The sequence below is a fragment of the Crotalus tigris genome, unplaced genomic scaffold (genome assembly GCF_016545835.1).
Source record: "Crotalus tigris isolate CLP2741 ecotype Arizona unplaced genomic scaffold, ASM1654583v1 scf7180000023584.419172, whole genome shotgun sequence".
Classification (NCBI taxonomy): Eukaryota; Metazoa; Chordata; class Lepidosauria; order Squamata; family Viperidae; genus Crotalus; species Crotalus tigris.
The window spans coordinates 135887-149858 of NW_024100059.1; the positions used below are offsets into that span (position 1 = coordinate 135887).

At 42.4% G+C, this 13972-nt stretch overlaps 1 protein-coding gene across 4 annotated transcripts in view; it reads right to left on the minus strand.

Annotated features, from left to right (window-relative positions):
- Window positions 1–1734: 1734 nt before the first annotated feature.
- Window positions 1735–13972, minus strand: part of LOC120297126 (cAMP-specific 3',5'-cyclic phosphodiesterase 4B-like) — an 89374-nt gene continuing 77136 nt past the window's right edge. For all 4 annotated transcript variants that reach the window (XM_039319391.1, XM_039319393.1, XM_039319392.1 and 1 more), the window contains 4 exons: window positions 10854–11008; window positions 8739–8861; window positions 7587–7769; window positions 1735–5820 (listed from right to left, as the gene is read on the minus strand). In XM_039319391.1, the coding sequence (XP_039175325.1) occupies window positions 5449–5820; window positions 7587–7769; window positions 8739–8861; window positions 10854–11008 (833 nt within the window). In that variant the 3' untranslated portion in view covers window positions 1735–5448. The remainder of the gene's footprint in view (window positions 5821–7586; window positions 7770–8738; window positions 8862–10853; window positions 11009–13972) is intronic.

Here is a 13972-nt window from a genome sequence, read left to right on the forward strand (position 1 = left end):
TTTGGTTCTGGGACTTCATGATAGACAGATTTACTTTAAGCTACCCATTGTTTTCCTTAAATCCTTAAGGGAAAAGACTGAAGGAAAGTAGGAGTTGAGAGCAGTTTTGTCCTCTTATTATCTTTTTTTTTTTTTAATCAGTGGGCCCGGTACCTTTTTATTAGCTGCTCCTGCAATTCCTTCCTCCTACTGTACCCCCAAACCAGGAGAGATTCCCATGACAACACATTTTGCTGTCCTGTGAAAGCATATCCTTACAGCAGGGGTGTCAAACTGCCGGCCTGTGGGCTGGATGTGTCATACCAAAACCGCACTCACCCCATTGGCAATGGAAAAAAAGTCACCATACGTCACGAGTTTGACACCCCTGCCTTACAGCATCCAGAAAACAGTGATCACCAATCACTGAAATGCAGATGTCACCAAACCCACGGCCTAAGCACTCTATCATTCCCCCCCCCCAAATATTGCTTGATCTTTTGACCTAATATCCACTAGTTGATAGCAGAAGGTTCATTTCTCTTGCCTGCAATGTAGTAGCCACCCAAATTTGTCTTACCAGGAGGCAGTTGCTGCATAAATATTTTTGGCTGTATTTGATCAGGTTTAGCTGTGGAGAAGTGCTCATATATATCCATGTAATTTTTCCCCAATATAGTATGTACTGTACTATATTGTTAACCACAGTAGTTGATTTACTGAATATTTCAAGGCAGCAAAAAATTTAAGAGGATTTTTAAAAAATCTGTTGATTGCTAGGGCTCATCTGGATTAGTGCAGTTGAGACACAACTGCTCCCATTAGTAGTGTATCTTTGCACTAGGGTAAGGAGACTATATGCAGTTTCTTTGCCAAAAAGCCTGTTATGTTGCTAAGGCTAAGTTCCTTTTGTGTTGCAGCCTTTTAAACTTTAATCTCCTTAGTTATTACGGCTACCCTTCTTTTCCTACACGTCCCATTACACTTCTAATTGAAAACTCCCTATGCATCCACAATTTCCCAAAACTGCTCCTCCCCCCCCCTTTTTCCCCCTCTCATTGTACAGCGTGCAAATATATATATATATCAGGACTCAGGATCAGATCTAAGAGAGTCAGTCCCCTTGCCTTCTTCATGCTTCTGGAAAATGAAACAAGAACACTGAGGAATTTGGGAACACTTAAAAAGTCTCCCATAACACTGTCCTCCTCAAAGATTCCACAATTCAGTCTAGGAAGACATAATCCAGATGTGCCTATAGCACACTCTCCAGTAATAACTTTGTTTCACCTTCATTTTATTCTTACTTACAGGATCTCTGTTGGATCCTCGTTCAGAGTTTCAATATATGAAGGCACATCCTTCCTCTCCTTTTATCTAACCTAATCCTTTAGAATAAATTATTTCATTCGTTTAACCTTCCATTTGTGAGTTTAGTCACTACTTGCCCTTCTAACATTAAGGCACAAAAGTCTTTGAAGAATCCATTGGAGGATAGCATTCCTTTAGCTTAAATATTATTTCTCTTTGTCCTATTAATGATTTGAGCAGTTGAAAATTACTGCCATAGCTTGCTCAACCTAGTGTTCTCCCTACGCATCCGACTACAAACAGTAGTCATCCATGGGGTTATCACCCTGAGTCAAAATGATGGGAACCGTAGTCAAACACCTTTTGCAGAAGGCTGCAGCTGCATCTTGCTTCCTTTTCTCCCTCTCCCCTCCCCAATTCACCCAGCCTTGCAGAGAAGCCAGGTTGTCTTTGGAGGCACAGAGAATCCCTTCCTCCTGATTTATTTGTGAGCTTGGCTGTTGAACGGTTTGGTAACATCTGAGAGAGAACATTGCAACAGCTGATTAATGACACTGCAAGGAAAAATGACAAGTCTACAATGTCCAGTGTGTCTATATTACACCATAAATACACAGACAGGAGAAAGGGATGGTGGAGGGAGGTGCAGTGGGGTCTGTGCCCGAGAGACCTTGAGAAAATGCAGCTGGAGAGTCTCCCAGAGCTCTCTTTTCTTCTCCCTGGATGCTCTCGAGCACAGTGTGGCCCCTGGCAGGAGTGGAGGATGGGAGAGGAAGGGTCCGCAGGGGAAAGGGGATCTTGTTTGCAAGATTCTTTTTACTTTTTAGAATAATTTACAATCTGCTTATTCACAATTATGTACAGTCCAAACCTGACCCAACAAACTTGTGGAACAGAACGGCATACAAAAATAAAAGCTATACAGAAAATTAGAAAGAGATTCTCTTTCTTATTTATCCCTTGCAATTGAGGCTTCAAGAAAGAAAAGTAAAAATACAAAGAAAATAGCTACAGTACTGTGTTCAGAAATGGCCATGTTTTCTCTCCCTTGGGTTGGAAAGGAGGTGCCCTACACTGGCCTTCTTGCAAAGACTGGCAATGCAGGGATGGCAACTCTTGGCAGGCCGGCCACCAAGGGATAGCAACCTCGCCAGGGCTCTCTGTGCAGCTGGCCTTCTCCATGGGTATGATGTGGCTAACCAAAGCTGTCACGGTCTCAGGCCAGCACTTGGCAATGCTCAGGTCTACCCGAGCAGCAGCCCCAGAGCATATCCCACAACTTCCTCTCCCAAGCTCGGGCTGACCTAAGGCCTGAGACATTACTTTGCTAAGAGAGCTGGCTAAGGAGCAGCCAATGCAAAGTGGGTGGTGTCCATGTGCAGAATGAGACCTTTGCAAAAGAGGAGACTTGGCTTTGGTTCAACAGCTCAGTTGTAGCAATGGGGGCAGGAAAAGGGCTTAGTTGTTATTGCTTCACCCTCACTTCTTCTGAGGTGTCGGTGGGGGGATTAAAGGAGTCGTGCACTGGTGCTGGGTAACCGTATAAGAGGGACTAAGGGGGGGAGTATGTCTTCTCTCCGAAGAATCTGGAAAAGCTGGACTAGGCTACATACTCAATGGCTCTGCAATCAAGAAACCAACAAATCCAAAACTACAGCTATCTTCCTACTAGTAAACAGCAGGAGGCATGGCTGCTTAGCAAGTGGTGGGGAATATACCCACACATCAACCAGCCCAAGACTAGTCCATAGAGGCAGCGAAACAATGCCAAGGGGATCGTGGTCCTGCAACTTTGAAGACTGGATCCCGCAGTGTTCCTTGTCCAGTGAAAGACTAATGACCTAGCAGGAAATATCCATTTAATGCGATGCATTTTGGGAATGAGAAAATGCTCTCCCTTCAATGCCAAGATACAAGGATGCTGCATTTAGCCAATCAAACTATTTTGTTAGTTAAAGTAAAGAAAATAAGCAGCCAAACAGATTTCTCCTGGGAAAATGATAATCAGGAGCAGGTTCATGGAGGGGCCTAGTTTTTATTTTCTGGGATGAAACACTATTACACACACCTCCAGGATGGAGGAAAGAGGGATCTGGCATGGTAACACGTGGAACAAGACTCAGGGATTACTTTCATAGCCTCTATAGGAACAAGGAAATCTGTCAGATTCCCTTTGGCTAACCACTGTTGACAAAATTGTCTCCAAATCTGATTTCAAGGCAGGTGACTTTTTCATTTGATTATCCTGACCTCCTAGAATGGGGTCTCAACTCTGATCCAAGCAATTTGTTCCCTACTTTATAGCTAAGTGATGTGGCTTTCTGAGCCGATAAAAAAGATGGGCTCCATCTCACTCCATCCATTACTATGTAGCTGAGGGTGTCCGAGACAGATTCCCCATCTTTGGAGCCAAGGATGTTAGAGGCTCTTTCTCCTGAAAATCGTAACAGATTAAAACCAAACCCATCTCTCCCCCTTCTCACAATTTCAACTCTAAATCAATGTTTGTGTTCCAGCCTTGTTGATACACCACATCACACAGAAAGATCATTAGGAAAGGCTGCTAATTTTCTATTCTTCTGGGGGAAATGGGAAGATCCTTTCAATACAACTGCTTTTTGTAGCTGAGAAACCTGGGAGCACTGCATTTCAGAGATCAGCATCCAGACACACAAAGAAGATAAGTTGCAAATCACTGATAAAACAAACACCACTCAGCGTACACCACCCCTCTCTCCAGTCCTCATATCTGCTGATTCCGTCCCCAACCTGAAGGAAGGAATACTCACACCTGAGGTCCCCAGCTGAGAGCTGTCTAAGCAAGCTGGCCAGCATAAATATTTGATCCTGGCTGTATTGCCTTTTTATTTTTGTGCAAAATGAGGAATGGAGGAAGACTCGGCTAGTTGGAAACTTAGATAGAATGTTTTAGATTCTTGTTCCCTTTTCAGTTTCATTTTTTGTAAAAGTAGTATCTTCTCCCATTTGCTCTGGGGGAAATCTATGGCATTGTAGGCAAAAAATTAAAAACCTGCAAACCATACATTAAATAGAAAATAGAACTGCTCCAAGAAAGGAGAGAAAAAAAAACACACACACCAAGCAACAGCAACAAAATCCTCAAGGGCAAACTTTTTCTCATCAGTCCATAATAAAAATCAAATCTATGTAAATTCACAAAAATAAATAACTACTAGCTTAAAAAATAACTTACAAAAATAAAAACAATACTTTCCCTCTCACCCTTCTCCAATGTTTGAACATCCTACCTGGGAGAGCTGTGCTTTGGAGGGCACTGAGAAAACCTCCAGATGGCCCCAGCTATTCTAAAGGGACATTGGAGAAGAGGAGTTAGATTCTGACACCATCTGAAGAGCTTCAGAGGTTTCCCTCCAATGAAATAAAGGCACAAGTACATGAGCTAAATGGGGAGGGCATATCTGGAACAAAGGAACTGCAGCGGGGGTTTCTCAACCTCTGCATCTTCGTAAGATGTGTGGGGATTTAATTCCCAGAATCCCCCCCCCCCAGCCAGGATGGCTGGATAGGAATTTTAAGAGTAGAACTCCAGACATCTTAAAAAGTTGCTGTTGAAAAACATTGCCCTACAGGAACCTCTCTCTCTCTCTGTGTATCTAGGACAAATGGTTACCAGTTTTTGTCGTCAAGCTCCTGCGCTGCATCTATTTTTACTACAAATAGGCAAAACCACTATTTTAAAAATAGTTCTATTGGCTTTGCCTCTCTGCTGCTACATACATGCCTCATACCGTTAGTGCCCTCTTCCCTTTCCTGGTTGCAGAAGTCTAAAAAAGTTAGCAAAATGAAGTAATTAAAAACAACCAGTCAGAAATAATGAAGGGAAGGGAAAAAAGAAATGAAAAAATATTTCTGGAGTGCTTGGGCCAGTCACTACAGCAGCAGGCTACTACCTTCTGCTGGGGCCAACCTGGTTCTACAGTTGTTGTGTGTATTCCCCAACCCCCCCCCTTTTTTTTTCTTAGTTTTCCTTTTATAAAAAATACAATAAAAATAAAAAATGAGGTTTTTTCCATTTTTTTTATCCCCACCCCTCCCTCATGAAAACTTCCGTGTGTGTGTGTGTGTGTGTGTGTGTCTGTAGGTGAGCTTGCTTTCTTCAGTTGTCCCTTCCCACAGTCATGATGCTCCAAGGGATGTGCCAGCTGCTCTACTGTCCGTTCGTCTGTCCTGTCCGTCCTGGGACTCGTGTTGGTTTTCTGTGGCTGTATAGTAACTGTTGTCCTCGTCTCCAGGACTGCTGCGGTCCTTCTCGGATGGTTCTGAGTCCTCCCCTTCCTCCTCCAGGGTTAATTCAAACTGGAATTTCTCCAGACAGGCCTCCTCATCCTTCTCGGCATCATCTGGGGGTGGGGAAGGACTTTGGGGGATCATGCTGTGATACCAGTCCCTGTTGTCCTCAAGAGTGTCCAAAATGTCTTGGGCGTCAGGGTGGACAAGGTCTGCCCAAGTCTCCCACAGTGGGTGCACGATGTAGTCAATGAATCCCACCTGAAGGAAAAGGACTGGAGGTTAGACCCATGGTGGTGAACCTATGGGCACGCGCGCCGTCGCCCCAGTCCTAGGCCTTCAGCTGAGTTTTATAAAACCTTTTCGCTTTAGGCCTCCGACGCCGTGAGCAAAAAAAAAAAAAAGATTCAATCAATTTTAACTTCTCGCGGGAAAAAAAAAAGATCTCGCAAAGTTGGAATTGATTGATTGAACTTTTTAGTCCCATCCAGTCGGCTGTTACCACTGTGGCAATGCCCACCCATGGGCCATGCCCACCCAATTGGCCACACTCACTCGATGGGCCATGCCCACCTGGCACCTGATGATACATAAGTGGGTTTTGGGTTGCAGTTTGGGCACGCGGTCTCTAAAATGTTCACCATCACTGGGTTAGACTGAAAAAACACATGGGAATGTCCCATTCCCACCCAACTATTGAAGAACACCCAGCAAAGGATCACCTGCAAAACCAGCCTGAGTCTCCCCTGGAGCAGGCTAGCCACACATATATTCATGTTCACCATCCTAAGGGGATCCAGGAGGGGAGAGAGATGTCCCTAAATAATGTCAGCAATGGAAGAAAAAGGTGGGTGTGTCCCATCCTTCCATCACTGGAGCCTTCATCCAAGTTTCTCAAGTACTGTACAATTCAAGAATTTGCCAAACAGAATATTAGAACAGGTGGAGGCACAAACCTGTTTTTTCGCCCTAAGACTTCCTCTCTACTCAAGAAGTAAATTTGTTTTATGACTGCAAGTATAAAGTGGAATCCATTGTCTGCTCTGATACTTCCAAATTTAGCACTCTTGGGGAATCTTGATAATTGGGAGGAGAGGAGAGCTCTAAGTTGAAAAAGGCTTTAGAGCAAATTCTGCACCTTTGCCCTTCTTTATGTACACAAATATATCTTTAAATGGTAAAATTAGCACTAATATTATGTATTAAATAACCATACTATACATACAAAGAAAATTCTTTTGCTCTCCAGAATGACATAAGAATTATTTTAACATTTCAAAAGCAATAGGATATAGAAGAAGCAGTCCCACAAGAGAAAAAGCAATCTTGCAATTTGGGAGAAGATTCTCCTCCCCCCCCCCCAAGAAACACGATCACATGTATTTTAAAACGTTTCAATCCACATTCATGCCAGAATGGACCATTTTAATATTTTTAAATGATGTAGTAGAGCATTTTTAAGTGTAATGTTGGACTTTTGCCCAGTTAAACAGCACAATGTATAACATCCTAAATAATAAGTGGGGAGGGGGTAAAAACATGTATTCCTAGTACAGATTTAATCCAAGGAGCCACAGAGTGAGAACTCAGATTGCTGGTTAAATGCAGAGTCCAGGCTGAATCCTCCTGATTAAAATGGGCTTGGTCTGAAAGGCCATTTAAGATGCTGTCACGGTGGAGAGCATCAACATCAGCCACTTCTGCTTCAATGATCAAGCTCAGCTACTTTCTTTAGGTACAATTTTTTGGTGGGGGGGGGGCACAAGGGACACACAATAGTATAATCTCCAATACATTCTTATTTGCAAGTGTCTTATATAATGAAACTCCCATGTTCCTGTACTGCAACATTGGGATGGAGCTGCCTTGTGTAATGGAGCTAAGGTTTCTATAGCAACAAATACCCACCTCCAGACAAGGCTATTCCTGCTCTGAATGCTGGCAGAAAAGAAAAAGTAGGGGGAATAGGAAGAGGATCTTTCTTCCTCCTTAACTGAGCTATAATCCCACACAGCTAGCACACATACCTGTGACTTCTCCACAGAGGCTGTGTGCTTGTCACACATAGGGCTGATCTCCATGCCTCGCTCCCGTTCTTTGTCACCCTGCCTGAAGAACTCCTCCATGATCCGGTCCGTCCACTGCCGATACAACTCCAAAGGCTTTGTGGGGTTGCTCAAGTCTGCACAGTGAACCATGTTCCGTAGGACCTGAGGAAATTGGCAGAAATACAGGGCCAGTCAGAGGCTTCAGTGTGTGATACCTCTGCCTGCACCCCATCAGCACAGTTCAGAGTATCAAAGCTCTAAAAATTGAATGCTGTGGGATATGTGTGAATAAGACTAAAGGGCCTCAATGGAACGTTTCTCTGACACAGAACCCAATAGGACTGTGGTTCCCAACCTTTGCAGCTTGGCAGGCCAGCGAGAAGGGGGAGAGGAAAGCCGGGCCATACGAGTGGTGGCCGGCACATTCATGTGTGCCCAGCTTGACTTGTGCGAACAGCAGACTAGCACGCAAGTGCATGTGTGCACGTTCAACTTGCAGGAGTTGAGCTGCGTGTGCATCTGCATGCCTGCTGGCCCGCTGCTTGCATAAGTTGGCCCACTGCTCGCGTGGCTCATTTCCGAATAGGCCACGGCCCGGTAGTGGGCTATGGCCCAGAGGTTGGGGCCCCCTGCAACAGGAGACTGGCAAATGGAAAATTCAGGAAAGGAATGGCATGCGCAAACCACCTTAAAAAATTAACTATAAAGTTATCATGATTCATTTCCTATTTTATCTCAACAGCTAGGAAAAATGCTGTAATATATGGTGGGCCAGGAGATTACAGTGTAACACTGGTAAAAAATTTTGATGCCCAGAGGTATTTTGTCAGGTGGAACAGAAGCATTTTGAACAAAAGTACACAAAAAACCCCTCTAATTTTCCTTAACTAAAACCTTAAGTGATGGACTGGGATCTCAACCCGAACTACACTTCTTTTGAAGAAACTGAACTCCTTGCAGGTTGCCTAGCCCTAGGCCATCTTCTTAGCCCAATGCCAGTTTTGCATCATCCTTACTTAGATTGTCTGGGAAAAGTTTAGCTCCCAGCTATCTACAAAAGGTTTAGCTCCCAGCTGTCTACCTTGTCTTTTTTTCCTTTCTCTTAATTCAAGGTGGATGGGCCTCACTCACCTGTATTCTGTCAGTGTAATTGTCCAGCAAAAGTACACCTGAGCTGGTCACTTTTTTGGTTTCCACCATTGTTTTCAGATCAGCCAAGAGACTCATGTGTTTGGACATGTCGGTGGCCAAGACCTGTAAAATAATTACTGAAATAAACAAAGGTATTGCTGCTCACTCGCTTCACACCACACGCTGATATATGCCCACCTTCAAACTTGATAAAGACACTTTTATGGGTAGGATCTTAGCAAGCTTTTGTGAGCCCATAAGCCAGAGGTTGTGGTAGATGGGTTAACTTTGAAATTCTCAGTGTGCCAAAGACCAATCTGCCAAGATCATATGCCATCTCATGACACAGCCTGGTTCCTATCTATTATATCCATTTCATGACAAAACTTCAAGATCCTTAAGAATCACCAGATTCAATATATATTCTTTTAAGTCATTCTATGGTTCCTAGAGAAAGTCCTAGAGGACATAGTTCAGAATCCTCTTTCCAATATTTTGAAAACATCTGTTCCTATTAGAGACTAGGAAAAGGTGCTAACCAGACAGTTTGGAGCTTCTGACATTAAAGTCACTAGAAATTGCTATGAACAATCGATTGTCAGGATAAAATAAAAATAATTAAGGGGTAAAATCTTCACAGCAGTATCTATGTTTCCCTGGCCTATTCTTGGTTAAATGAATTTCTGTACATAAAAAACAAAGGGATTTTTTTTATCTTTCCTCCCCCCTCCATCTCTTCAAAATGTAGTTCAGAAAGAAATTAGATTTTTTTTTTTAAAAAATCCTCATATTATTTAATTTTTTACTTTAGGTTTAAGAAATGTCTGATAGTATTCACTGATTGCTGGACTAAACCCACAGTTGCATCCAATAAATATAACTATAGCTATATTAGGGTATTCAGTGACTTATTTAGAAATACTTAATTAGTATTCTTTCAGCACTCTGCTTATGTTCTACAGCAGATCTTCTAATAAGGGCTCTTGCCCAATTGAAATCTTTAGCTCCAATACCACTGGAATTGCCCTTTTCATTTCTAGAATTCTGCACAGCATCAACATCTCAACAAGTTTGCACTTTATTTGTCAAAATCTTTCTTAAAACAGAAGAGGAAACTCTGAGAAGCCCAACAGATTAAATTCTTCCAGCGTTAAGGGCTCGTGTATGCACGGGTGCCAGTTAGCTGTTCTCTGCTGTTCTTTCTCTTGGAATTTAATATAAAACATGTGTTTTTGTTTTTTTAATTAAGGCTTTCTCCCTAAAGGAGAAAAAGCAACTTATTCTAATCTGCTTGGCTTGCCTTTGACATTCTACAGGGCCAACGGGCCCTAGTTCTAGATTGTTGGCCCATAATGCTGACCTTGCAAAGGGAAGCGTACCTCTTAATTAGTAAAGCCTTCTGCTCCTTTCCTTAAGTAACCCACTTCCTCACCATGGCCCTTTTTGATTGAGATGTAGGGCTGCTACCTATCCTGTGGCTTTCACACCAACTCACTGAGTTGGCCTTCAGAAAGGAAGAGCTGGATGGGTTGGGAGAAAGAGACTAAAGGAGAGATACCCACTTCCAATCAGGGCATCTGAGATTGGTTCTGGTATTATGAAGTAATTATTATGTACTAGAATGGGTTGAGGTCTCTTTCAGATATCTATCCTGTTAAGAAGCTAGCCAAATATCAGTAAAAAAGGAGGACCAGCAGCTTCTGGTCAAAAAGCTCCCCATATGGAAGCTGGTTAGAAAACAATTTAACTTAGCTGCTGATTTTTCCAGGGAAGCCTTCTTTCCTCTGGTTGAGATTTGGCTGTGTATAATTTCTTAGGTTAATCTTTTCTGTGTTAATTTTTGAATCTCAGATGCAGCAGTAACACATGTGCAGGAAGAAGCAGAGGAATGGCAGGGGTGGCATAACTATTTTTCTCCAAGAGAAAACCATCCGTTTCCCGTGTTACGTGGTCTGCTAGGAAATACATTTCTTCTATATGTCATCCAGACTCTTCCAAAAATAATTAGGTTTCTCCCAGTAAAGGAGGATGGGGCTTGTAACTGGAAATGCTGCAGGAGATAAAAAAAAACAAGTTTTTCCACAGGAACCAGTCTCACCTCCATCCCAAGCTTACCATGTCAATGACCATCTTGCGCAAGGTCTGTCGCTGTCGTTTGCTCAGGTTCTGGAAGATGTCACAGTTCTCTTCCTGCAGCAGCTTGAAACCCACAGCTAGGTGATGGTTCTCCAGAACAGACTCATCGTTGTACATCAATGCCAGCTCTGAATCTGCACGGAAGGGTCACAGACGATGAGAAGGTTATGGAGAATAGGAGGATTTTATTTGCTCATGGAAATATGGCCAACGGTGTTCCAAGCAGCAGACGGAATACAGCAAATAATCTTTCTAGATGTCTAATAAAAAAGAACCTGAGAGCCTGTGTTTGGTCCAGTGGTTAAGGCATTAGGCTAAAAACCAGGAGACCGTGAGTCTCCCACCTTAAGCACAAAGTCAGCTGAGTGATCTTGGGCCAGTCGCTTTCAGCTCTAGGTGGGAGGCAATGACAAACCACTTCTAAAAAACATTACCAAGAAAACTGCAGGGAAGTCTTTGAAAATGGGATATGACTGAATGGAAGGAATAAATAAATAAATAAAAAGCAAGCAAAACAATTTAACAACATTCCATGAAAAATCACTCTCTCTCTTGAATCCAGAGGCCTGACTTTACAGAACAATTTCCCCCATTCTAGTGCATTCCTGATGTGCTACAACTTTAACTTCTAGAATTCTTACATTCAGTAGCTGATTTTTCTCTCCCCTCTCTCTTACATACATCACGCTTATACCAGTGGTTCTCAACCTGTGGGTTGGGACCCCATTTGGGGTCGAACGACCATTTCACGGGGGTCGCCAAACAACGCAGTCCGCCATTTTTTCCCCCTTTTCCTTAGCTGTGCTACTCCCTTTTATTCTATTGGCTTTTGAAAGCCAATAGAATAGACTCTCTTGAATAGAGTCTAATTCTATTGGCTTTCAAAAGCCAATAGGAATTGTCCAGGCTGTCTCTGCTCTGCTGAGCCCGCTAAAAGTCCCATTCTGAAAACAGTGCTGCACCAGTTGAGTAGTCCTCGACTTACGACCGATTGAATAGTCCTCGACTTACGACCAGTTGGGGGTTGCGGCATTAAAAAGGTTGAGAACCACTGGCTTATACACTTCTTATACACTTTCATTTCTTCTGTCTGTCCTTTGTACTCTATTATGGCTTGATGAAACACATCTGCACAACTCAAAGATCAGAGAAATCCTAATTAAACACTATCTCTACCGAAGAGAGCAGAACAAAACAATTTTGTCCAGTTATTCTAGCTGGGAAATCATTGGGTGGGGAAACAGCAGCATCTTTGATTTCAGAAGTTCTTCATAAATTTTAAGCAATTTCTGTTTTTCTGTCATTTTAGAGCAGTTTGTTGCTTCAGTGCACTAGGCTAGGAAAGTCATAGACCTTTCTTTTTGTTCCCATCTTCACTGGTGACACTGTGTGCCCTTCCTCACTCCCAATAGCAGTACTTCTTTCATCTGTAACATAATGAAAAAGTCCTCCTACACTGATGCATATAAATGACTTAGGTATATTTTTATTCTACTTTTGACATAAGAATGCCAGTTTTAATTTTAAGTTTTCTTTTACTTATACACAGTCCTGTGATTTAGAGTGCCCCAAAGTTCTAAACTGAGTTTATTCTATATTAAATTGTCTACAACGCTCATTTATTGGCCCTTTAGGAAAATACTGAGCAAAACCAAGCTTGGGTTTGGGTAATAGGATAAAAAGACCTGGTGATAAAGAAAGATGGATTCTATTGTATTCTCATATGGTTTCCTTCCATCTGATGCTAATTACTAACACAGAACTCCATCTACACAGAACTTAAGCATTTAAGCTAGAAAAATAGTATCAAAATTAATATACAGACTAATTCCTCTTTAGAGTTAACTCATCCATTTTCTTGATTGACTTTTCCAGGGCACACAACCTACTTGACATCTTTTGTATCTGATTTTTCTTTGAGGCTGAAGCTAAAAGGGGAAATTCTAGACAAGATAATTATCTATTAGTCAATTAGGCAGGAGTGGGAAGTGAGCAGGGTGACAGACAGGCTAGAAGTGCAAAAAGACATTAGACTTTTAGCTGGATTAGATGAGGGCAAACAGCTCAATCCAGGTAAGACGAAGGTACAGAAGAGAAATCAAAAGAAATAGACGTTTAAACTGTCCTGGGAGTTTATGGCAGTGGTTCTTAACCTTTTTGAATGAATCGCCCCCTTGAGCCAAAGAGGAAGTTGTCATTGCCCCCCTCCCCCAACATAACCTCTCAATCACAACATAGGAAATAATTCTTCAATTTATGCAAACACTTTTTTTGTTTTCTTTAAAATTGTCATCAGGACATATTGACGCAAATAATTTATTTCCAGTCTTTTTCCCATATCTCCCATATTCTGGCCAATGGCGTGCCACTATATGGGTAGAGGCTGCTGCGCAACGCGCAAGATAAGCGATGCATATTCACATATGTACAGCATTCTGTACTGAAGCTAACTGGAAGAACATTTGAAAACACAATTCAATCCACTAATAGCGAGCGAATTGATATTTTTGTACGACAGATATACACGATTCACTGTACGAAAAAGTCTCAAAAGTGTCCCCAAAACACTTTTTGCTCCATCGCCCCCATATCGCCCCCATATCGCCCCCTTTTTGTTCCTTCGCCCCCGCATCGCCCCTTTTCGTTCCATTGCCCCCCTGAAAAATGAAATCGCCCCTTGGGGGCAATATCGCCCAGGTTAAGAACCACTGGTTTATGGTATGGAGATATTCCTGGACTCAATGCTGAATTTGGATGCCTAGTTTTCAGTGATGATCAGAAGTGCACTGAAAATATTCTATTTTCACCAATTATTAGAAATATCAGATTTGACTACAGTACCAGATGCCTTATTTATATCCTGTTTGCAACTATGCTAATATACACAGGCTACTTTTGATAAATACTCAAATATCTAATCCAGAATACTGTAGCCAGACAACTAGTCAAGGCCTGTTTCAAATGCATGCAACTCTCTTGTTGCACTATGTCTACTGGCCATTGGTTTATGTTTCTGAGCCCAACGGAGAGTCCCTGTTAACAGTGTAAACAGCTGTATGACTAGAGACCAGGCTTTTTGAAAAGCCGCACTGCTTCAT